At 42.5% G+C, this 23,850-nt stretch overlaps 1 protein-coding gene across 35 annotated transcripts in view; it reads left to right on the top strand.

Annotated features, from left to right (window-relative positions):
• FNBP1 (formin binding protein 1) overlaps window positions 1–23,850 on the top strand; it is a 93,178-nt gene that overhangs the window by 40,755 nt on the left and 28,573 nt on the right. For all 35 annotated transcript variants that reach the window (XM_077189266.1, XM_077189274.1, XM_077189270.1 and 32 more), the window contains exons 5-8: window positions 8,092–8,154; window positions 8,970–9,074; window positions 21,562–21,690; window positions 23,384–23,530. In XM_077189266.1, the coding sequence (XP_077045381.1) occupies window positions 8,092–8,154; window positions 8,970–9,074; window positions 21,562–21,690; window positions 23,384–23,530 (444 nt within the window). The remainder of the gene's footprint in view (window positions 1–8,091; window positions 8,155–8,969; window positions 9,075–21,561; window positions 21,691–23,383; window positions 23,531–23,850) is intronic.

Here is a 23,850-nt window from a genome sequence, read left to right as displayed (position 1 = left end):
GAGAATTTACCTGATGTCAATACATTCCATTTTGTGTGGGGATAGAAGGGGAACAGGGAATGAATGAATCCTTATGGGTACCATGGGGGCAAAACAGGTCTGGTTCTTTCTGGTGGACCCTCCTTGTGTGCATTCATCCAGGGGGTGCCTCTCAGAGGACTTTCTGTTTCTTGTAGGTTCTCAGGTGTTGATGAAAAGTAAATAATTGGAGGAATTCTGTCACGTTCACTCATTCTGAATAGTGCCCTGTTCTGCAAAGAGTCCTGTGGTTTTCCAGAGGATTTCTCCAGCATGGAGCAGGCATGAGGCAGGGTGGCAGCACACAGCCCTGTCAGGGGCACAATGGATTTTTCCATGTTGCATTTGGGATGTGCCTCAAGGTCTGTGTGTGTTTGGAGCACAGCTGTGCTCTGTGCTGCAGGGGCACAAAGAGACTTTGCTGCCTTCCAGAAGTCACAAACCAATGGCCAAGTGAGGGGTGGGGAAAGGAAAAGAGTGACAGTGAAAGGAAGTGATTTGCCAAACTTCACATTGATGCAATTCAAACCAAGCTTTCCCCAACTCTTGTTTTGCAACCAGCTCACTTCCAGTTCATTGCCCTGTGAATGAAGATCTTAATTTTAATCTAAATATAAAGGTATTTTTGGGAATTTGTTGTGCTTGATAAATACACTGCACAGCAGTCCTACTCTAAATATTCATCCACTTTTTTGTGAGGTATTTCAGCTGTATTTCGTTAAGTTAAATTGTATCAGTAGAGTGTTAAGTGGTAATTATTAAAAAATTTAAGAATGCAGAAATTATTTAGGAAAGTTCATAATAAATTGTGTCCTTATGGAGCATTTGTTGGTTTTCACCAAATTATGGATAGTAAATACAATGAAGCTGTGTTAAATATTGGTGTGTTATCATGGAATTGTGCTGTGAAGGGCTGTTCAGTGAGGGGGGAAAAGGCAAGTGCTTATTATGGAAGTTTCCAAAACACTTTTGTGTGGGAAAGTAATGCTAAAATCCCACCCAGCTGAAAGGTATAATGTGACCTTTGGATTTGGCAGGATTCAAAGGTGAGACCACTGAAGTTCATATCCTGCTCTTCCCAGTTTTGAATGGGTACACTGAACTATGAAATGATAGCCCAAATAAATAAATTGGCTTCTGTTTACCACATGAAGGAATCAGACTGGGAAAACAAAATCTGTTTACTAACAAATGTAGTTCCATTTTCTGTGAATTAGTCTGAGTACTGCTCTGCACAGCAAGAGCCTTTAGGAGGGCCAAGATGAGAGATGCCTCCTATGAGCAGTAACATTTCCTGCTCAGTGCCTGACTGAGAGGTGCCTGAGGCTGAGGGGGTTGAGCATTGGCCATGGATGCATTTTCCCTTTGTGTTCTGCCTGTACAGCCACAGAGATTGGCCTGAAAAGAAAGAGCAACAATAAAGCCAGATGAGTACTGCATATGTTAATTGTGGAGAGTGGTGTTCATCCAAGCCTGTGGTACATGTGGGCACATTCAGCTGGCTTTTTTGCTGACATTTAATATTTTATATTTCTGTTACAAATCTTGGTACTTCTGTGTAGGTGAATGTGTGCATGAAGGGTCTATGGAAACACTAAGAGTATTTCCTTGCATATTGAGGCATTAGCTTGTACATTTTCTAGTTTTTGTAGTGCAAGTCTTCCACAGGAATGTCACAGACCATTTGAAATGACATATTTTAACTGTGGATCAGTGGAAGGAGAGCTTGGTGACAATGCTGGGAATGAGAAGAGGTGGAAGCTAGAGCAGCATGTTCCTCTAATTTCATTGAAGGATATAAAAGCACAAACAACTTTTCACACCATAGTTTTAGTAGTAATGATGAATCTCTATTTGAAAAGCCCTAGGTTTGCTTTTGTGGACCACTTGGGCACTGGTGAGCTTTTAAGGACAAGAACTGCACCAACCCTAGGGCTGGGTTGGAGGAGGGCTCATGATCTCCAAACAGCCTGCCACACCTGTGTGCTCACTGGTTCCAGGGCCTGCTGGCCTTGCTGCCCTGAGGGCAGGTGGTTCAGCAGGACCTCTCCAGGAGCTGGCCAGAGCAGCAGAGTGCTCCTGAGGATCATCCTTAGCTCTGCTGCCATGGAGCTGTACTGGAAGCTGCAGGATTGCCTCTGTGCCTGAGAAGAAGTTCTGAGTTCCAATTTCCAATATAAGGACTTTATCTGTCATATGTAGCATGAAAATGACAAGTTACCATACCATTATTCCTGCCACAGTGTCTCTTAGGTTTGTGCCAATCACCAGGGAGTCACAGAATGGTTTGGTTTGGAAGGGACCTTTAAGATGATCCCATTCCAACTCCCTGCCCAGGGCAGGGACACCTTCCACTGGCCCAGGTTGCTCCAAACCCCATCCATCATTCTGCTCTTACAGCTCAGGTACAGCAGGGGCAGCTACTTCAGGTTGTCATGTGCAGCTGATCTGGAATTCTGGAAGCTTTGGTCCATAGTGCTTATTAAATGGAATTTCTTTGGAATGCACCACTCCAGGAGCAGATACTTCCATCAAATTAAGTACAGATATTTGTATAACTTGTCCCAGGCTCAACCAAGTTGATGAGTACATGTTAAGAATAATGTTCCTATGGATATTGCAAAGGAGAACAGGGTTATGCCCCAATATCAAGTAGCTGATGAATATGTGTTAAAATAGTCATGAATTTCATGTTAACATTCACAGGACTGTCTTATGCTCCTCTTACTACAACTAAGAGAGATAAGACCTCAAGAACATGTTGCTGTTTTTGGAAACAAAAATTTCTTTGGAGGAGACTGTTTCCTGTCTTTGCAGCCAGAAAAAGAACAACATTTGACAAAGATTTTTGCAAGTGTTGCTGAAAAAATTGAGGAAAAAATAGTGTTCTCTTATTTCCGTCTCTGGTGTGCTTTAATCACTAGCCATTATTTTAGAAATCACTTGTAACAAAAATGGAGATAAGAGTTTGAATTGGAGGATGGAGTACTGTATTTTTATTTATTATCAGTGTGAGCTGGGAGTACTTGTTACAGAAGCCAAAGGTAACTATTTTGTCAGTCTGTTTTATTATCTCACATGTAAATAGAAAAGAGAATAAAGCACCCTTGCCTTAGATATATTTTTTGAGAATTCTTGAAAAGGATGTTGTCAAATGAACCATATGCTAAGCATATAAATTAAGACTGTTTTTATAATTATTTCTAATACAAACATCCTATAGATCTACAAGTCTTTAGTTTAACCATGTAATCAACTCCTGTTTGTTTAAGATAAACAAGGCTGTGTTATTACAGCCTTTTGTAAAAGGTTTCACAGGATCAGTTTAGACAGAGCCTAAGGAGCAGTGTTGTCATGCTGGGAATTTACATGTTTCAGGCAATTATTTAATTTAAAATTACCCAGGAACTCCTCAGCAAAAGCACTGGAATGTGTTGTCCTTCATTAGATGCTTTTAGCAACATCTTTTCTCCTGCTTCTCTCAAAAGGTCAGGGGAAAAAAAAAAAAAGATAAGATGCATCTTCTAACAAGCTGTTGTTGTCTGCTGGGTGAGCTCTGGGGCTGTGTAAACCCTCGTGCATACCAAGGAAGTTTTGCAAAAATATCCTGCTGCTCCTAATTGTGGCAGTGCTGGCAGGAACAGGCTCTGCATTGTGGGACCCTCGCTCGCTGCTCCCGGGGTTTTGATCAACACGGCTGAAATCTGAGCCCAACAAAAGTCAATGAGAGGTTTGTCTTTGATTGCACAGCAGCCAGGGTTGCTCCCCAGCTGTTCCAGACACAGGCAGCATCCTAATGAGGAGAGCACACCAATCCCCATGGCTGCATTTGCAAAGGGAAAAGCTCATTCCTCAGGCTGTGAGGTTTTTGAATATAACAAAAGCTTTTAAAAAGTTGAGTTAAACCACAGTCCTCACATGAGCGACTTAATACTCTGATAAAAGTATCTCAAGTCTTAATAACTGAATTTTGGAATTCCAGGAAGGATTTCTTCATGGAAGGGGTTGGATTGGGCTGTCCAGGAAGGTGGTGGAGTCACCATCCTTGGAAGTGTTCAAGGAGAGACTGCAAATGGCACTTGGGTCTGGTTGAAATGATGATGGTTGGTCATGAGTTGAGCTCAAACTTGGAGATATTTTCCAAAAGTTGATGATGGTTGGTCATGAGTTGAGCTCAAACTTGGAGATCTTTTCCAAACTCATCTGTGAACTCTCCTGAGATCACCTCAAACCTGGATTATTGTGTTAATGCTGTGAGCTGGAATGGATGGAGTTGTCCAGTGAAAACATGGCCATTGTGGATTGTTCAGAGCACCCTGGGGCACAGTGGGCTTTAGCACAGGGAAAAAGGACAGTTGTGGACATGTATGGTTTGAGTTCAGCAATGCTGCTGTGTTTTAAGCCATTTAGTTGGTTTAATAGTTCAATAAAATATTGCTCAGGGAAATCTTAAAGTTGGCACAGTGTTTGCCAGCCAAAGACTGCAAAATACAGACTTCAAGGTGATTTAGGGGAGGTTGGCTTAATGAACACTAATAACCCCAAACTTTTCACTTTACTGTGCTTCTAATGTGTTTTTAGAATTCTGTGGAAATGGGTGAAAAGTCTGGTGGAAATCATGGCATGTGAGCCACCAACACTGCTGCTAATGTCTCACTGACACACTTGAGGTGTGATTTATTAATTGAATATCTCGCTCATATTCTGATTTTTTTTAAACAGCCTGATTGGGGCCATTAGTTTGGACATTCAGTTTGGGAGGGGGAAAAAGCAATATTGTATGAATTACTCTAAATTCATCTGTGTGCTGCTGAAATGCCTGTGACTAAGAGTGGTAGTTTGCCATACCAATTATTTAATTTGTTCAAAGAAATTTATTTAAATTAGAACTTGTATCTTGAAACCTTATCAAGGAATTCTTGAGCTTGGAGTTATTTTTGCTGGGGTTTTGGAGGGGAGGAGGTGAAGGTAAAGGACATTTGCTGTTTAAGAGGATTGTAAAGGAAATGAGTTTGCAGAAGTTGAAGATAGTGCAGGGTTTGAGGAAACTGGAGGCTTCCTGTATGACTTTAGGCAGATCACTTGACCGTAGTGCCTTGACTTTTCTAACCCATAAAATTGGGCCAGTGAAGAAATATAGATAGTTGGAAGGTCCCACTTAGGTGCTATATGTAAAAATGAATTTTTGGAAGGCAGAAATTACCATTTGAGGGCAAAGATTTGCAAAACCAGAAGTGCCTTAGCTCACAACAAGGATATATATGGGACAACACAGCAAGAATTAGGGGTTATAAGAATATTTAGAAATTGGTTGAACTAAAAAAAAGCAGCATTTCCCCGAACTCTTCAAGATGTGATGCACCTGCATTTATCACTATTTAATATTTCACTATTTAATAATCTTCAACAATGCCCATTTTACATCTCAGCGTTCCATTTGTGCAGAAGATTTAAAAAAAAAAAAAAAAGTATCAAAGTGCAGCAAAATCTGAACTGGATGCAGTCTCACTGCTTCTTGTATGTACTTCCAGAAGCTTGTGCAGCTTGTTTTACAGAGATGACAAATTTGGAAGTAACGGGGATGGCTTGTTAAAATGACATTATTCAACTACAAAGGTTTAAAAATACACATCCTGTTATCTGATGGGCTTTTGTTTCCAAGTTCATCCTTCAGCTCCTCTCTGCAATTGTTTCCTGTTAAACAAACCTGGCATGTTGTTTTCCTGAGGTTTATGGGTCATTGACAGTATTGGGTTTCACACAGTCCAGCTGCTCCCAAATCAGGTCCCTTCCTACCCCAGCAAAGTGGGGAGCACAGAAATGGGGGCTGGTGGAAGCAGGGAAGGCAACATGAATCCATCAGAGTCATTTTACTTCCAGCTTCACTATTAAGGCTTCCATGAATTTCATGCTCATTAGCAAAATGTTGAAAAATGTAGTGTTAAATTACAGTTGTTCCTTGGGACTGTTTTTGTTGCTCCTTGGGACTGTTTTCCTAAACTCTAATGACAAAAGCTGAAACGAGGAGCCCCTGGCAGGGAAGAGGCAGCATCTGTCACACACGGAGTTGAAAGGACTTGGGGATCTACAAAGGGAACTGAAATCAACTTGGAGCCTTTCCCTGCCACCCAGCAGTTTCACAGTGATGTCAGGGTTTTTAATGTCACAGTGTGGTGAGGCAGTGTTTGGAGAAGGTCTCTGCTGTCCCAGCAGTGCCAGGCTGTCACTGCTCCCCCTCCACGGCCCAGTGGCCACACGTGCTCCCTCCTCAGAGGGCAGGAGCAGAGCCAGAGCTGATCATGGCCTGTGCCAGGATGGAAAACATTTCTGCCACTGGGCCTCTCTTGCCTGCTTTAAGAATTTTCCTGTGGAGATAAGCACCATCCAGACACACAGAGCTGTAGAATGTCCCTGTGCTCAGTTCTAGGTGAGCATCCCTCCTTAGCAAACAGTGTTTGGGACCACAGATAGCACCCAGGGCAGCCCTGGTGCTGTTCTGTTCTTGCAGACATGTTGAACATTACTGTGATATTTAAAACTAAATGAGCCTATTGGACATAGCATGATAGAGAATTGCAGTTTTGGGGCTTTTTGCTGTCATGTCTGATGGAGCCAGAATGGCAGCTCTGAAATGTCCCTCATTCCCCTGACCCAGGAAAATACCAGTTGCTGTAGTGGAAGATGCAGGGAACCAAGGAGCTGCCAGCTGTAAAGTGCTTGCAGGCAGATTTTTCTAACTGTGGCATTTTGTAGCAGGTTAATGATCTGGAGTGTGAGCTTTTTTTAACCCAACAAACCATAGGTATCACATTCCTTAAGATTTATGTAAAATCTGATTGCACTTGGGCGTGAGAGCACATGAATTCTAGTGGGATTATCTGGCAATATCTGGCCTTTATTTTCCAAGTTTACTTTGTGACACCATTCCTGTATTTGAGTAAAACTAATTACCAGTAAATAATATAAAAGAAAGGCCTCTCTCTTCCTGTTTCAGTTTGCTTCATTATTTATTTTACAGGGTGGTGTGTGGAGGGGAATAACCTGTTGTAGCAGTCAGCTGGGTCTGCATTCATATTCCTGTCCAGAGCTGGGTCACTGATTTCTACAATGATCTGGAATGAATTGCTGATCTTGAGGGAAAGCCAGGCATATGGAGGAACAGCTTGCCCAGAGCAGCTGTGGCTGCCCCATCCCTGGAAGTGCCCCAGGCCAGGTTGGACAGGGCTTGGAGCACCCTGGGACAGTGCAAGGTGTCCCTGCCCTGGCAGGGGGTTGGAACAAAGTGTTCTTTGAGGTCCCTTCCCACCCAAACCATTCTGTGAGTCTACAGAGGGATAAACTCTAATACAGATTAGATTCTTTGATAAAGAACATTTTGTAAGGGCTAAGAACTGTTACTTAACCCAACTGCAATTAAGATTCTTGTTCCAAAAAGCACATCAGGAGAGGAGTTCCTTGTTTAGCTGACATCTCAATTTAAACCTTGTGTTACACTCACTCTCTGAGCACTCACTCACCCCCAGTGTGTGGGAGAGGAGGGATTCTGGAGGGACCCATGGCACCAAAAACCTCTTGAGAGGCAGGAGCAGCTGGCTTTGACACACAGCTAGTAACTAGGAAGAAAAGGGGTTTTTTGTTGAGTCTGAATGAAAATCAGGACAAACATCAGTTGTTAGAATGTGCCAATCAAGTGCATCTTGGTAAATTCATGTAGAGAGAAATTTTAATTTTGAGCCAGTGTTCAGTCTGTCACCAAAGAAATACTCATCAGATAAAAGTGCTTCAGATCCCATGATATGGGAAACCAATAATTATGAGATACAGTGAACAATACAAGGTAGAATTGCTAAAGGGATTAATTAGCTTTAGTCGAACTAACCACTATAATTGATGCAAATATCCATCTGCAGCCTGCTGAGACATTAGATAGTCATCACACACCTGCTCAATTCACCAGCCTTGCAGAACACAGCTGTCAGAATCATTTCTGCTTGGGCTTTTTCTTGAGCATACTTGACTGTTTGTTCTTTTGTTGTTCAAAATGTTTTCTTTCTCTTTTCTTTTTCTAAACAGCACTTCCATGACGGCAGAAAGGCACAACAACACATTGAAACTTGCTGGAAACAACTTGAAGCAGTAAGTGGCAAATTCCTCAGAGGTGACATTTAAGTCATTTACATATTGTTTTCAAAGAGATGGTTCCAAATGTTTTATTTGGAAAACAAAAGGTATATGGGTAAAAGTTGTAGAAATGGGATTTTTAAAACTCTGCTGTTTTAAATACACTCACAGTCCTGAAAAAATCTGTTTTAACAGAATATTTGGCTTCTGTGGGCTCTTTGTCTATCACGAGCAGCATTTCATTTGATATGACTTGAAAAGTGTGCTAAGCATTGCTGAAACTGCAGAGTCCCTAAGGGTCCTGCTCAGATATTCCACTGCTGGTTGAACAGCTTCATAATGTGTGAATAAATTGAACAGGAACGACTCTTGGGCCAGGTGCTGCTTCCCAAAAGTAAATATACATTGGAATTGTCTTTCATGTGATGAATGAAAAGTGAGGCTGTAAGTACAGGAGAGGATAGAAAAGGGGTTATCAATGACCAGAAGTCCTACTGGCAAATTTATAAATCTTAGTAACTCCCTCATTCATTTACAAAAATGAAGGGGTTAAGTGTTGGAAGAGAATAATTCCATCTACAAGAGTGGAAGCGATGCTAAAAGGGAGAAATACTGAAATATGAGCAGCCTGGATAATGGAACCAAAAATGTGCCTCTGGTAACTCCCTTGTTTGAAGTTCATAAATATGGAAATGTATTCCAGCGTAAACAAGAGAGCCCTAAAATCCTTCAGTTGTTACAACAGATTGCTTTAGTGGCAGGCATGAATTTTAGGCAGAATTTGGGATCTTTTTCTTCCCATAATGAAGGTTTCTGGATTTTCTTGTCAGAGTAAAAGGCGGTTTGAACGTGATTGCAAAGAAGCTGACCGAGCACAGCAGTATTTTGAGAAAATGGATGCTGACATCAATGTGACAAAAGCAGATGTTGAAAAGGTGAGCTGGAGGGTGGAGACTGTTTGTAAACATGGATGTGATAGGTTTATTTCTTCAATCCTCCTGCTAGGATAAACCCTCTGAGGCTTAATGCCTTACTTGAGTCAGTCTGCTGGTTAATTAAAACCTGGGAGATCTCTGCAGACACCTTTATTTATATAAAAACTCTAAACAGATACAGTCAGGGTTTTTTAGTGGGTGGTATCTCAGTTTAACAGAGCTGATATGGCTCTAAAGGAGTTTATGCAAGCTCAGTTTTGACAACACCCCAGGTTCTGTGTCAGCCAGGCTTGTGAGGGCTCCCTGAGGGCTGCTTGCAGTTTCCACACATTTTCATTCTCTCTGTGATCCAGGTAGAACCAGACTTCCTCCCCTTGCAGCAGCACTTCAAAGATTTCCCAATGCCATTGGATGCAATGAAGTATTACCAGAATTGTTTTCCATAGTTGTATGAAGGAGCAGGACAGCTTTCCATGTGATGCAGGATCCTGGAATCCATGCTTGTCACAGATGGCACAAGGCTTTTATTTTCTTTTCTCAGTTGCTGGCTGGTTGCAGAATCATTTGTGTCTTTTTTACTGTGATCTCCACTCAGTGAAGCTTTTGAACTAATGCTTAATTTTAAACATCCAGTCTGGAAATACTTTCTCTCTTTAGTTTGATTCAAAATTGGATGTGTGAAAGGATGCTTAAAGTTTAAATTTTACTGGTCCAAGTCCAATACTTCTAACTTAAGGAAGCAATGAAGAGGAAGAAAATATTTTAAATAGCTTCTGTTTTTGGAGTTACATATTTGCTCAGAAGATGCACTAATGTAGATCAGAAACACCACATTACAATGTGTAAGGACAGTTTTGTCCTCCTTGAGTTTGAGTCAGACAGACACAAAATAGCCAGAACATTTGAAAATGTTTATTTTTTGAAGGAAAAAAATAAAAAGAAAAGACAACCAAAAGAGAAAGGAAAAAGGAAAAGCTGAAGCCTAAAATATGCCAAATGTTTTGTTGCAGGGACAGGAAAGGAAAGTGAATTATAGGTAAGAACTCTTTCTAGTCTGAGGTCTCCTTGTAAAATGTAGGTTTTGCTTCTCAAGAGGTCTGCTTCATTCTATTCTAAGTTACTTCAGTCCTGTGAAGATATGAAATATAAATTTCCTTTTACATCTGTGGGATCTTATGTTTCTGGTGTGCTGAGCATCAGGACATTGTGTGGCACAGAGCATCAAGGATGCTCTTGGAAATGAGGACAGTAAATCATAAACAAGCTCAGAAAATTTCCCCCAAGTGCTATTGCATATCAAAAGACAAAATACCTCTGTGGTCTTGTAATTTGCTTGGTTCTTAGTTGCAAATTCACCATGTAGATTTGATCCTTTGTTGCCTTCTGGATTTGCCAGGGCACTTGACAGATGAATGCATGTACAGATTGTTAAAGATGTAGCACCACATGTGGGTTTTTCTAGCAGAGAGGGATCATCTCTGCTTTATCTGTATAAAGTGATTTTAGAATACTTCTTTCATAGATAAAATTAGGGCTTGCCCTAGATTTTTTTCCAAAGCTGAGGTCATGTCAAAGGGATACAAAGACATGACTTACTGTTTGAAATAGGGGACTGAAACTTCTTATTTCTACATCCCTTTCCAAGGCTGCCCTTTTCTGGTCAGATTAAAAGGTGGCATATTGGTGATATATCATTTTAAGAGTGTTAGGTAAATTCTGGGAAGCAATTTCCTACCCTGGTGCTCTTTCCCTGTCAAGTGAAGCAGAGAGGCTTCCCTTTTAAATTCCTCTAGCTTTTTATTGTGTGAATTTGTAAATTATTTATTGCAAAATGAGGCTCAGTAGTATCTTGAAAGAAAAATCTGTTAGTTATGCATGTTGGCAGCTCTCAGGAGAAGGCATTACTCCACTTTCCAGGCAGTCAACAGAGTAGATGGGAGAAGGAAAAGGTTATCAAAATGAGTGGAATGTGAAATAATATTACTGAACAGAGAGAACAGTGTTTTCCAAGTGCATGTGTTAAACTGGGTCCATCCATGTCAGGCTGTGAATAATGCCCTTTCTTTGCTCCCCTCTGCCCGTGTGACTGGGAGGCTCTTGCATAACTCCCAGTGCAGAATGGGATATTGTTCCACAGCCCTGCTGCTCTCCCTGACTCTCTCCAGGGGATGCAGGAGCTGCTCAGCTCCAAGTGAAGCAGTAGGATGACTTCAACCTCCTCCTACTGCAGCACTTCTGATTTCTCTTGCTCCTGCTGCACTTCTGCCCCCAAAAGCTCCCAGAAATCCACCTGGCCAGGAGAATGGGCAGTCTGGCTGTGTCACAGCTCTTCTCTTTGGCAGAACAAGGTGCTCCTCAGGCACTGGGCCTGGTTGCCCTCATTTCTTTGGCTTGAGATTGAGACCTTGGCTGCCTCAGCTTGTACCTGCCAATGTGAGCAGACACTGGAGCTATTTTTTGCATCACACACGATAGAGCGGATGGCATTAATGAAATTAAAATTCTACAGTGATCACAATGACACAGTCAGAAGAGAATACAGCTGCAATTTCCTAATGCTAAGCTGTGTGAGGTACTGAAATGCTCATGTCTCTTCATCTTTCAAGTCTTTGTAGCCTTTGACAACTGCAGCAGGAAATCCTGTGCCAGAGCTGCCATCTACCAGCACTTATCCCTTGCCCAAAGTATTATAAATTGGAAGCATTAAGTAACCAGAAAAGTGGCAGAGAAGCAGAATAAGAGTCACTTTCCTCCCTATTTCTCCAGGACTGCTTGGCAAAGGGCCTAAAGGCAGGGCTGGATGTGGAGCCTGGGCATCATGTACCAAGGTCCACATTCCTTCTGTAGGACCAGGAACGTGGAGGGCACATCCCTTCTCTGCCCTTTCTGTGGCCAGCATGGGCTCCATCACCTTGCCAGGCAGCAGCCTGGTAGCTGATCTTGGAGGGAGGAGTGTTTGGCTTTGTTTCCTCTCAGCTCCTTTTTTGGCAGTAGAAACATGGAGCAGAAGCTGTGCTTAGTCTCTGCCATGATCACAGAGTGCAGGAATAGAGGGAGAGAGGAGCAGGGCACCTGAGCTCCCTTCCCTGTTTGCACTGAGCCTCTAAACCACCAGCAGCCAAAGCTTGAAGAGATGTTTGTGTCAACACAAAATGCAGTGTAGCAAAGTCAGGGCAGGAAGCTCAGAGTCTGTGAAAATATCCTTATAAACTAAATAAATGCTGCAACATGCTGATGCTGCTTCCAGGGAGCCTTGTAGGTATCACTGAAAGCTTTATTTCATTTGGATCACAGTGGGCTGTGTGCTTTAAAGCACTTCTCTTTCAAAAACCACAGAGGAGCTGCTTCAATTTTTTGCCCATTTGGGGAAATGGTCTCTGTCGCCAGCACGGAGCCACTGTACATATAAGGCAGAGCTCTATTGTTTCTGCCTTCTCTTCAGAGCTGCAATCACTAAAAAGCTGACATCTTTATGGGATAATGTGGTACCCAGTGGTGCCTTTGCAGACTTCTTGTAATAAAATTAAAAAATCAGCCGGTTTTTCTAAGGGTTTCTTTTCCAGGTAGGCATTTCAGAGTCTGGTTTTTAAAGAGGAAGTGGCTGAGGGCAGCCATGGGAAGGGTTTGCCTCTTGATTTGCTCAGCAGTTGTGGTGAGGAGAGTGGTTTGAAGTACTTGGTGTCAGGCAGGATCTGTCCTTTGGCTGAAGATAAACATGGTCAAATGCTGACCTTAGGCAATAATCTGAGATACTTAGGAATTTTAGGTGAATTTGCCTGTGGTTTTGAAGTGGAGAAACTGAGGGAAATGGGAGTGATGTCCAGTTTACTGAAATCTCTCAGAGCTTTCCCCTATGCTCTGCAACTTTCAGATTATGTATTCAATATCCAAGATGTTTTGGAGACCCAGAATAGCTTCAGATTTGCATAAAGCCTTAAAATAGAATATCACTATGATAGTAGTTTTCTAGTCTGTAAATATAACTGTGGGGAGATATTGAGGTTTCATGTCTGAGGTTTCATTTTCTCTTTTCTCATGCCACATTTCCTGGGTGCTGAATTTCTGCACAAAGCACAGAGTCTGTCCCCCTCCTTACCCATAGGAGCACATTTAGCATAGCTTGGGGTAGCTGAACCATGAGCAAAGTCTGACAGAATGCAGGTGTAGAAATCCTGCCAGCTGGGAACTGGATTAGCTGATCTTTCTTGTGCTCAGCAGTGCTCTCAGGTGGGAACTGCAGCTCCAGCCTCTGGACTGCCTTGCTGTGGGACACAAACCCCTCCCCTGGGGGCTTACACATCCTTGCAGTGAGGGGTGTAAAAACCTCTGGAGACGTCTCAGGTGGGTGTTTCATCAGTCAGGTCACAGGGAAGGCAGGTGCAGTCACTGACACCCCCAGACTAACCTGGAGGAACTCCAGCTCAGGGCTCTGCTGTGGCCACATCCCCCTGAGGTTTGGTCAGCAAAGTCTGTCAGCAGTGAACTTCACCCTGACCCAGGTTGAGGGTGTTTGCCTTCTGCAGACTGTAACTACTTTACAGGCCTAATTTTCCAGGAGATGCCAGCTCATCTGCTCTGTGATGGTGGGACTTGGATCCCTTCCCTCTGCTGTCTATATCAAGGCACTCCATGAGCGTACCAGTGTTGTAGGAAATGCAGTGCCATGCAAAGGTGGTGTTGCAAGGTGGAGAAGACTGACAGTGCTTGTGTTATTAATACTGCACTGAGTGGTCCCAGAGGCTTTGCTTTTCCCATCCTCTGCTGTGAATTTTTAGAGATACAGCAGCAGCATCAAGGTGAACATGCAGATGAGGTGTGCCAGGCCCAGTCCTGAGCATGGTGCAGTTCTTGTTGGAGAGTTTGACACTGCAGAGGATTTCCCCTGTGTGGTGGTGAGTTTTTTGTATGTTGAGTAGGCAGCTGCTTCTTTTTTGCTCCACAAATGGAACTGGCTAAATTTCTGTGTCTTTGCTTGTGATGTGTGTCAGATTTCTCATCAATTCAAATGCTGGGTAATTGTGATTTAATGTTATTTCTCTGGGTTATGCAGACCCCAGTCTCCTTCCTGAACTGCTTCCTTCCTAAAGGATGATGCAGTGTGTGAACTCAGGGAGTCCCTCAGGAGAGCAATTTGCATTTCTGGAAGAGTAAGCCTTGTTTACAACCTGCCATCCCAGCCTCTCCATGCAGAGCAGCTGTTTCCCTTTTGGAATCATGACTAATTTAAGAGGGTCGATTTCTACTCAATAGAGAGTTAATGACTCCAGCAGGAGTGTCTGGGGAACTTCATAAATCTCCATATGTACCCTATACATACCCTGTGCTTGGTGATAAGAGATCAAAGAGCAGACCCTGAGCCACTTTTAGTGTAAGGCAAGGAAATCCAACTGAACTTAAATTTCCTTTTAGCACTGCTCCCCTGCAGCAATGCTCTACGTGGCAATTTGAGTGAGTATTGTAACAATACAACTCTTTTGGGAGGTGATTGCTGAAGAGAGGAAAAGGAGTGTGAAGGGGAGGTTTAAGAATATCTTCTGAATTGAACAACTGCAGTTTGAATCACCAGTGCAATAGAACTGGTGTTCTAAACTAATGCAAAGCAATTATTTCATGCTGTACAGTTGGAAAGCTTCTTTACAGTCATTCTTTTTCTGTCAAAACATTGGAATAAATCTTTTCACCTGCGTGAGAAGGCCTCAGAATTTAGCTAATTTCATTTGTAAGCTGTTCAGTTCCAGTGAATCATAGAATACCAGGTTGGAAGGGAATTGAAGGATTGTCTGGCCCAGTGTTCCTTGGCAAAAGCACAGTCTAGACAAGATGGCCCCAAACCCTTTTCACTGAATTGTGCCCCATGTTGGGGATTCCACCATTTCCCTGGGGAGATTATTCCAATGGCTCATTGTTCTCACTCTGAAAAATTGTCCCCTGGTGTCCATTTGGGGTCTCCCCAGGGGTGACTTGTTCCCATTACCCTTTGTCTTTTCCCTGTGACTGCTTGTACAGTCTCCATCCTCCCTGTGTGACCCTTCAAACCCTGGGACACAGTGACAAGGTACCCTAAGCCTTCATTCTCAGGCTGACCTAACCCAGGTCTCTCAGCCTTTCCTCACACAACAGCTTCCCTGGGCTGGATCATCTCTATGGCCTTTCTGGACCTCCTCCTATACTCTGTCCATGTATTATTTTTCTGAAGTGGGGACCACTGGACACAATATTCCAGCTGTGGCCTGACAAATGCTGAGAGGAGGGGGACAATGACTTTATCTCTGCTGGGAAAGCCCTTGTTGCTGCAGCTCAGCATCACCCTGGTCACTCAGATTTATTCACCTCCCTGAAGGGACAAAGTTGTGTATTTTACCCACAAAATTGATCTTCAAGACTACAGAATTTGTCCTGGTAACTTTTTCAACCCTGACTGTCCCTTCTGTGTTGGCTGTGTTTGTAAATTCTTTCTTGGAGAGAGAGGAGTAGAACCGTGCCCAGTATTCCAAGTATGAGCTAAGCAATCTATTACCCAGTCCTGAAATTTCCATTATTTATATTCAAGAAATAATTTCCATTATTTATATTCAATACCCAGATTTATACATGGCAGAGTTTAATTGCTTATGTAGTACAACTAAACAGACCTCCAGAAATCATTTAAACATTGTGGGCCAGTGCTCCAAATACATCTTTTCTTGTTACCTCCTCCATCAAACCCACATAACCTTCCATCCACAGAGATTATCCTTCTTTTATAATGAATTAGATTTGCTGGGTGTTTGCAGGGATTCACAGTTCAGTCATCCAGAGAGTTTGGTTATTTAGTATTCATGACATGAGAATGGCAGTGCAAGGAGAGGAACTTTTGGGTCTGAGGCACAGTTATTCCCTAGGGCCTTGGAGCAGTGTGCTGAGAGGTGCTGCTGTGCTGCTCTTCTTAATTAATTTAGTCCATCTCTCTTGTTAGAGCTTCAGCAGGACTGGGTTGTTTGGGGATATCTTTTGTTAGTGTGAGTTGCTGAATTCTGGCAGAATTGTGTGTAGTGAGACTGCTCTAGATAACAATTCCTGAGATGTGGTGAGGAAGATTTTCCATCCTCTGTCAGTGGTTTGCTCATTTGTATATTATATTCAGCCAAAGGATTTCAGGGACCCACAGAGTCTCAGATTTTTCCTCCACCTCTTCAAATGTTAAAAGAAAGGATTTTTCTTTTTGTTTCTTTCCCTGCTGTTATTTTGCACCCCCCATTCTGCTTTTTTTTTTTTTCTTTCGGGAAAGCAAATTTCCAATCCTTTCTCTTCTTGCAAGTTCAGAGAGACCCAACTGGTTATTGCAAAATAGTAAAGAGTGGAGCTTGACTTGGAGGCTCTGTAAATCCAAGCCTGGAGCCTTGGCCCTGTTTTGGAGTGTGGGGCAGGATGCCCCCTGTTAAAAATGACCCTGCCCATGCTGCCAGTGCTGCTCTCCTGGTGCCCAGGTCACAGGAGGGAGGGCCAGAGCCTGGAGCTGAAAAATCTGGGAGCAATAGAAAGCATTCCTGCAATTGGGGAAGTGTTTCTGAGTCTGCCTTTATCATTAAGCTATTTTAAAAGGATTGGGTAGCTGAGGGGAGGGGGCAGGGGGAGATTTTTTTTTTTTTTTTTTGTGTTTGCAATTTAGTCTGATCTTGGGTTTGCCAAAGCCAGATCTGTTTTGGCAGGCAGTGGCCTGGCAGTGATGCATCTCACATGCTGTCTGAGTTTGAGAGAAAAGAGGGGGTGCAGAATGGGAGAAAAGAAAGAAGAAACAAAGTGACACCAAAGTTTTGACTGGAAACTCTGCCATTCTGGACAAGAGCAGCTGCTGAGGAGTTGAACTGTTCCACTTAGTGTGGACCAGCTGAATAACAGCCAAAGTTTTTTTCTGCCCTTTTCAGTTATTCATATCACTCCCACCATAACAGCCCTGAGGAGCTGCATTTTTTGTCTGTGTAAACCCAGAAGACAGTGTGTCTATTGACCCTTCTGCTGTTTCTGGAATGTGTCTCAGAAAATTGTTCTCAGCAAAATATCCTCATTCTTTTCTGTATTGGAGACCAAAATGGCAGAAAATATACTGGATTTTAAAAAGTTTATCCTATACTTCATCACACATTGCATTTCCTGTTAAAGGAGGCTTGGGGGAGAAGGTAAATGGAACAATATAAATGAAAGTATTTAATTCTCTAAGAGCCTTCATGTAAAGTGTAGCAGTTTGCAAAAGTTTTTTTACACTTTCAGGGTTGACAGTGCCCATCATCAAGTGTCCATATTCCCTTTCTCTGTTCAATTTTCCTGTTCAAAGGCATAAAGTATTAGGACAGATTTAATTCACACCAATATATAAAGCTTTACTAGTGCTGCATGTTTGCAAGGATTATGGATAAATTCCCTTGTCTGTCATTCTTTGGTCTCATTCTGCTGTGCACTGATTGCTGAACTTGCATCTTATTGATGAACTTATTGGTTTCAAGCAGGTGATAAGAAGGCTCACACTTAATATATCTCTCTAACATGAGTTATTTCAAAGGTTTGCAGGGCTAACTTTCTTCTAATTTCTTATTTTAAAAGGTAAAGAAATACCCCCATAAATACTTAAGTCAGATTTCAGTGCATCAGTGTCCTACCCTGGCATCTCCTTTCTGGCATCTCTGAGCTCCTGGTGGAGTCATTTATCCAAACTAACTCATTGTTATTTTAGGAGTCTGGTTTCTGCAACTCATTGGTTGAGAAGAAAATCTGCAGGAAATGTAGTTAAAATCATCTTGAGAGAACAATGTTTGTGCTCTTCCCACCACCTTAAGAGACAGATGCCACAGTGTGTGTTGACAGCTCATATGGCCTTTGAATTTAGGGTTTTTCACCTAAGGTGGGTGTGCTGTTGAGGCCCGATTTTTTTAAACAATATTTTTCAAGTACTGAAGACAGCCACAGAAATCAACACTTTTCAAGTTAATATTACTCTGCAGTTAGCTACTGTCCTGCATTCTTGCCCATCAAGCAGCAAGGCTGTCTAAAGAAAGGGGAAAAGATTGGGTTTGATTCTATTTAATGGCACTTCTGCATAGATTCTGAGAGAGAAGCTCACCTGTAATAAAGCTCACGTGCTGCAGGTGAGCTGTTACTGCCTCAGTCTGTCAGAGCTGCACTCCTTTACCTGCAGTGCTCTCTCAGAGCTGCAGAAACATTCCCCTGCTGTGGCTGCTCAGCTCTGATTGCAGGTGCAAGGGCAGCCCAAAGTTCACCTGTCTGCTCCCTGCAAGGCTGTAGGTGCTGCAGCTCCTGGGCTCTTCATTTTGGGGAGCACTTTTCTGGATGAGACCAGCAGTGACATTTGGGACCTTTTGGTTTTGGTGCTGCCTCATGAACTCAGACAGGAGCTGCCTTAACAAACCCAGACTTTGGGGAGGAAGCAATGCCTGTATGCACTGTGCACCATTATTTTGGGGCAAAAAACTGTTACAAAGGGATGTCTGGGGTGGGAGATGTGTGGAATCTGTGCATCTTTTGCAGTGCCAGACATTTGGAAGCAGAACACTGCTGTTCTCCCCACAAACCCCTCAGGTGTACATACCCCTTTTGCTTTTCTGCAGTGCTGAATGGTGACCTCATTCTTTTTTCCTTTGAAGAGGGGAGTTTCTGCTGCATTCAGAGTCCCTGGCTCTGACATCTCTTACAACTGAGCAATCTGTCAGCCTGGAGAGGTGGATTCTATTTCACATATGGGGCTGGAAACTGAGCTCTTGTTCACTCATCCCTGCCCAGTTAAAGGAGAGAATGTGTTGACTGAAAGTTGCATCCCAGTATTGTTCTGTATCTGAAGTCATTGTCTGGTTTTCCAGACCCCAATTATTCCAAAGCCTCTCCTCCTGGAAATTCTGTTCAGAGCAAATCTTTTAGCATTAACTCTAAGAAGCCCCCAAAAAACCTCTGGAGCTGTTTGCATGCACAAGTGAGCAGCAAAGAAGCAAAACTTCATTTTCTGTAAAGCCCAGCTATAAATTACTCCTGAAATAGCTCCTGTGACTCTCTGCAGTTCTGGGCTACTGCATCCATTACTCTGAATGTGAAACTTAAGATCATTGATTTGTTTTTATCATTCTGTGCTTCATCAGAGTGCAGGAGTCTCACTATAAGGTACAATTCTGGTAATACTGGAAGTGGTGATGTTAGAGGAAGTGACATACTGAAATGAAGAAATAAAAAATTCTAGATTTTAGAAAAATCTATTTATTTTCAGATACAAATACCTCATTGGAAAGATATTTAAACAGTTTGAAGCTTGCCAAATGCATTAAATGGCCAAGAGAAACAAAGCATCACTAGGGCTCTCATACAAAAAGTTCTGGTTTTGGAATGCACCCAATTTTATTTACTCATCTGCTGCCCCCTCTTATTTGGGGCCAGTTAAGATAATTTTGGAAACTGAGTGTCTACTCTTGTATACATTTAGCTCAGAGTTACTTTGTCATATGCAGCCAATGAGTTTGAAAATGAACTCTGAGGACTTTAATGCTTGCTGGGTCTGCCTGGAAATGTGTAATAATGGATTTCTTGTTTTTCTACTTCAACAGTAGAGTCAAGGGACAAATTCCTGAGTTGCATTATTTAAAATTATTTTTTAAAAAAAGAAAGGGAGAGACAGCTGTATGGGTGGGAGTGGGGCTGGTGTAAAGTCAGCTCAGACAATGGGTTCCTCTTAGGTAGATGAGGAGAATGGGGCTCACAAATGGATATTGATCTGCAGCAGCTGGGATGTGAGGAAGGGGTTGGGAGATGAGTGTGAGCCACTCTTACAGCTGCTGCCTTTCCATGGCTGACTTTGTTTTCCTGGTAAATTTGTATTTGTGGCACAAGGATATATTGTTTTCCACTTGTATTTAATGTAGCTGCATGTAAGGTGTGGATGGTAAAGTTTAATAAACTTTATAGCACTTGGGCAGGGGAATGATTGATGTGGCTTCTTGGAATTTGATTGCAGGAGGTGAATTTTCTGGAATTAGGCACTCATCCTTTGGACAGCTAAAACTCCTGGGAACAGGCAAAGTTGAATATATGTCTTTTATTGGATTCACTTATTTGGTTATACTCACATTCTTCTCCATTTGATGCTACTGTTTCATCTCCTGTGATGCACTTAGTGCCCAGTATCTCCTCATTCTGCTTGAATTATTTCTGGAGAAAGAATGTGAAGGGGATCTGTGAAATTTCTACAATCGACTGCAGAAGCAATATCTGAATTGAAGTGAAATAAATTATTAGGTGAGATGTGCAAACCTGACAAATGTGGAGGAAGGCTACTTCTTTACAAACTGAGATTTGAAACCTCCTGGCAGAATTTGTTGCCTTCCTTCCAGTTATGATTACAGAAATGTTCCATGATTTGGTATTCCATGGATTTCTTGTCAGGAAACTATTGTCTGCTTGGAACAGTTCAAAGAATAACCCTGTTTTGAACTGGTTTTAATGGGAACCCACTTAAAATATGCTAAAATTCTTTGTTGTGTTGTATCCCCTGAAACATGGTTTTTGAAGTAGCATTTCTCTCCCTTGTCTGAAGGAATTATTCAGAAATTCAGCAGCAGAGCTCCAGCAGGGAGGGGGAGCTTCAGTGTAGGGAAGACATAGGGAATTTTGGAAGAGAAAGAAGAGCTGCTGTGTGAAGGCCAAAGGCAAGGAAGGAAAAGGCATCTAAACCAAACAGATGGGAGAGGCAGTAAGGGAAGAATATTGGGCAGTGAAACAGATAACAGAAGGCCTTGGGAACAGCACTGTAAGGGGAGGAATCTGAAAACATGGAAGGGTCACTTGGGGACAAATTATTCTAGGGAAAGAAGTGAGATTAATTGCCCAGTGCTCTGCTGTGTTGGGTAGCAAAGCAAATCATCTGTGTGGGTAAAAATAGGAAGGGAGGCATCTCAGCTGCTGCTCAGGCTCCTCTTTCCTTGTGTGCTTCATGCCAGGGCTGTGTGAGGAGTGGAGAAAGGGCTCTGCAGGGCACACAGTTAAGAGGTTTTGTCATGATTATGTTGGCTAAAAGGACAAAAAACTTGGGTTTTTTTCCCCACTTCCCTTTCCCCAGAAAACCCTGCTCACCAACAGGGAAGCAGTTCATTAGAGGAAAGCATCAGGTGCCACCCAGCAGGGCACAGGGGGAGCAAGAAATGAGTCCATGAATGTGCTGGGAAGGTGCCTGTCCCGTGGGCAGGTGGAGGAATCAAGTTCTTTTTGGTGTTTGATGTGCAGTTCAACCAGAGGTTGCTCATGGGATGCAAAATGGTTCATGAAGCAGCACATTGTAACCCCAGAAAGGAGCAGCAGCACTGCCCACACTGCAGCTTGAATGCTTCACACAAGAGGAGTCAACCAAAAGCTGGTGTTCAGAGTCTCATCAGGTTCCTGGGTAGTGAGATAAGGAGTACCACAGTGCAAGTGCTTTCCATGTAGCCTAAATTATAAATTTCTTTTGGTATTTCTTCAGGCAAGACAGCAAGCCCAGCTAAGACATCAGATGGCAGAAGACAGCAAAGCTGAATATTCTTCCACCCTACAGAAGTTCAACAGTGAGCAGCATGAGCATTATTACACACACATACCAAACATCTTCCAGGTAAGGAAGGGCACTGGCAGGGCTCTAGAGTAGCCCATAATCCTGTAACAAGAATATATCGCTCATCACCTCAATTCTATGACCCTGACTTTTAATGTTGGGTGATTTTTTTTTGGTCACTCTTAGCAAATTTTACATGCAATCTGCCTGAGAGATGGTAGGATAAATGATTCCTTTTTCTCAAATTAGATATGAGGGGGTCAATAGCACACAAGGAAGGTGACGTTGAAGTGTCGTGACAGATGAGGACAGCCTTTGGAATCCTCACAATCTGTCTCTGTTCAGCTCCTGTGTCTGTGCAGCTGGGGATGAGGGAGAGCATCACTGGCATTGTTGGGGCAGGAGGCAGCTGGGCATTGTTGCATCTGTGAAGTCCAGCAGCCCTTTAAAACCTGTGTTCAAACCAGGCTGCACAGATGGTTAAATGGGAACCACAAGAATTCTGCAGCAGTGAGTCCAAAGGGTTTTAAGGAAGCCACTGATTGTGTCTTGGGGTGCCTAAGGACAGGCTGCAGAGGAAGAATAAAAAATCCATCAGATTCATTCTGAGTGAAGATCTGAGTTTGTGCTTGAATGAGTGAATTGAGGTTAATGTAGTAGAACAGAACTTCTAAATGACTGTTCCCTTGTAATGGGTCATGAGCATCAGAAGTGGAAAATGCAACCTTTTCAAGGGAGGACATGTCACATGCTTGTCACCAGATGAGCAGGAGCTGATATTTGCGTGGCAAACACGCACTTCTCACCCACTGCTGAAACTTGTGGGCTAAATGGCCACCTCCTCTTTTGCCTCATGGTATTTCAAACCAATGCCTTGAGATAAACTGTTCCTGGAATCCAGCAAAGGCTGGAGCTGAGGAAGGGCACTCTGATCTGTAGGTGAGCATGGTCAAGTCCTGCAGATGTGCCCTCTTCCCTGTCAGTGCACTAGCAACCTCCAGGGCTTGCTTTAAATGTTGAAATAAATTGCTTTGTAAAGAATTGATGTTGCTTGTGGATCAGTCAAGGCCAAGGGGATTTTTGACTGCTCCTGCTGCCCAGTGAAACAGGCTGCTCCTGTTCATGCCCTTCTGTATCCTGCTCATGGAATTATGCCACATTCAGTTTCCCTCCTGGTAGAGGAGGGAGGTCCTGGAGCTGAATCCACTGAGCAGTGAGGAGCTGTGCTGTGAACAACACAGGATGTTTTTATTGTGCATTAATTCATCAATACATGATGCACTGTGAACAAAACATGACATAGAGCACTCCCTAAACACCAGAAATTACCTTCTAGGGGAAAGAAGGGGAGACATCAAGATCTTTGGTTGGAGTCTACAGTGGAATGAAAATGAGATTGTTCTGAACATGCACAGAAAATGAAAGAATTTGTTGCAGAAATTCTTTTAAAAGCCTTAGGAACCATCCTTACAAAAGTCTAAAGCTGCAGTTTGACAAATCAGCATTTTTTAACATAAAAAGTTAATTGAAAAATTTCCAGTAATAGTAAAAGAGATTACTTTAAGAATGACATTTTGATGTGTGAGGGAACAGTACCACTTGGTGCCTTCCTGAGAACCGCTGTCCTAGTTTGTTCTTAAAAATATATTTAATCCTTAAGTTTTAAAGCAGTTGATGTAAGCTGGAGAGGAAAATTGGGTGAAACTGTGAAGTTAATCTTGATGTTTGACCTGAATGAAATGTAATATTTTAGAAAATACAAGAGATGGAGGAAAGAAGAATCGTGAGGATAGGGGAATCCATGAAAACCTTTGCAGAAGTCGACCGCCAAGTGATCCCCATCATTGGGAAGTGTCTGGATGAGATAACAAAGGCTGCAGAATCAGTGGATCACAAGAATGTAAGTGTTGCATTGTTGATTGTTAATTTAGTACTGGTCTCAAATTCATGGAGGCTGAAATGCTGGGCCCAGGCTCAGCACAAGAGCTTTGCAGTCACGGAATTAAACCAAAGAACAGCTTCTTGTCCCAAGCTGCTTTGTCTGAGGCAGGATGTGCTCAGATTATTCCCCAAATCTACTTAACATCCAGAAATGCCTGCAATACTTTTTAATTATTTTGGTTTTTATTAAGGAATATTCTCTCATTTTATTAGGATAATTACTTTTTGAAATATTGCATTTTAAAAGCAGGCATCGGCATGTGTTGTTAGACATAATTT

The sequence above is a fragment of the Agelaius phoeniceus genome, chromosome 21, assembly GCF_051311805.1.
Source record: "Agelaius phoeniceus isolate bAgePho1 chromosome 21, bAgePho1.hap1, whole genome shotgun sequence".
Classification (NCBI taxonomy): Eukaryota; Metazoa; Chordata; class Aves; order Passeriformes; family Icteridae; genus Agelaius; species Agelaius phoeniceus.
The sequence above is the reverse complement of the archived record's forward strand: the minus strand, read 5'-3'. Positions and strand labels throughout refer to the sequence as shown.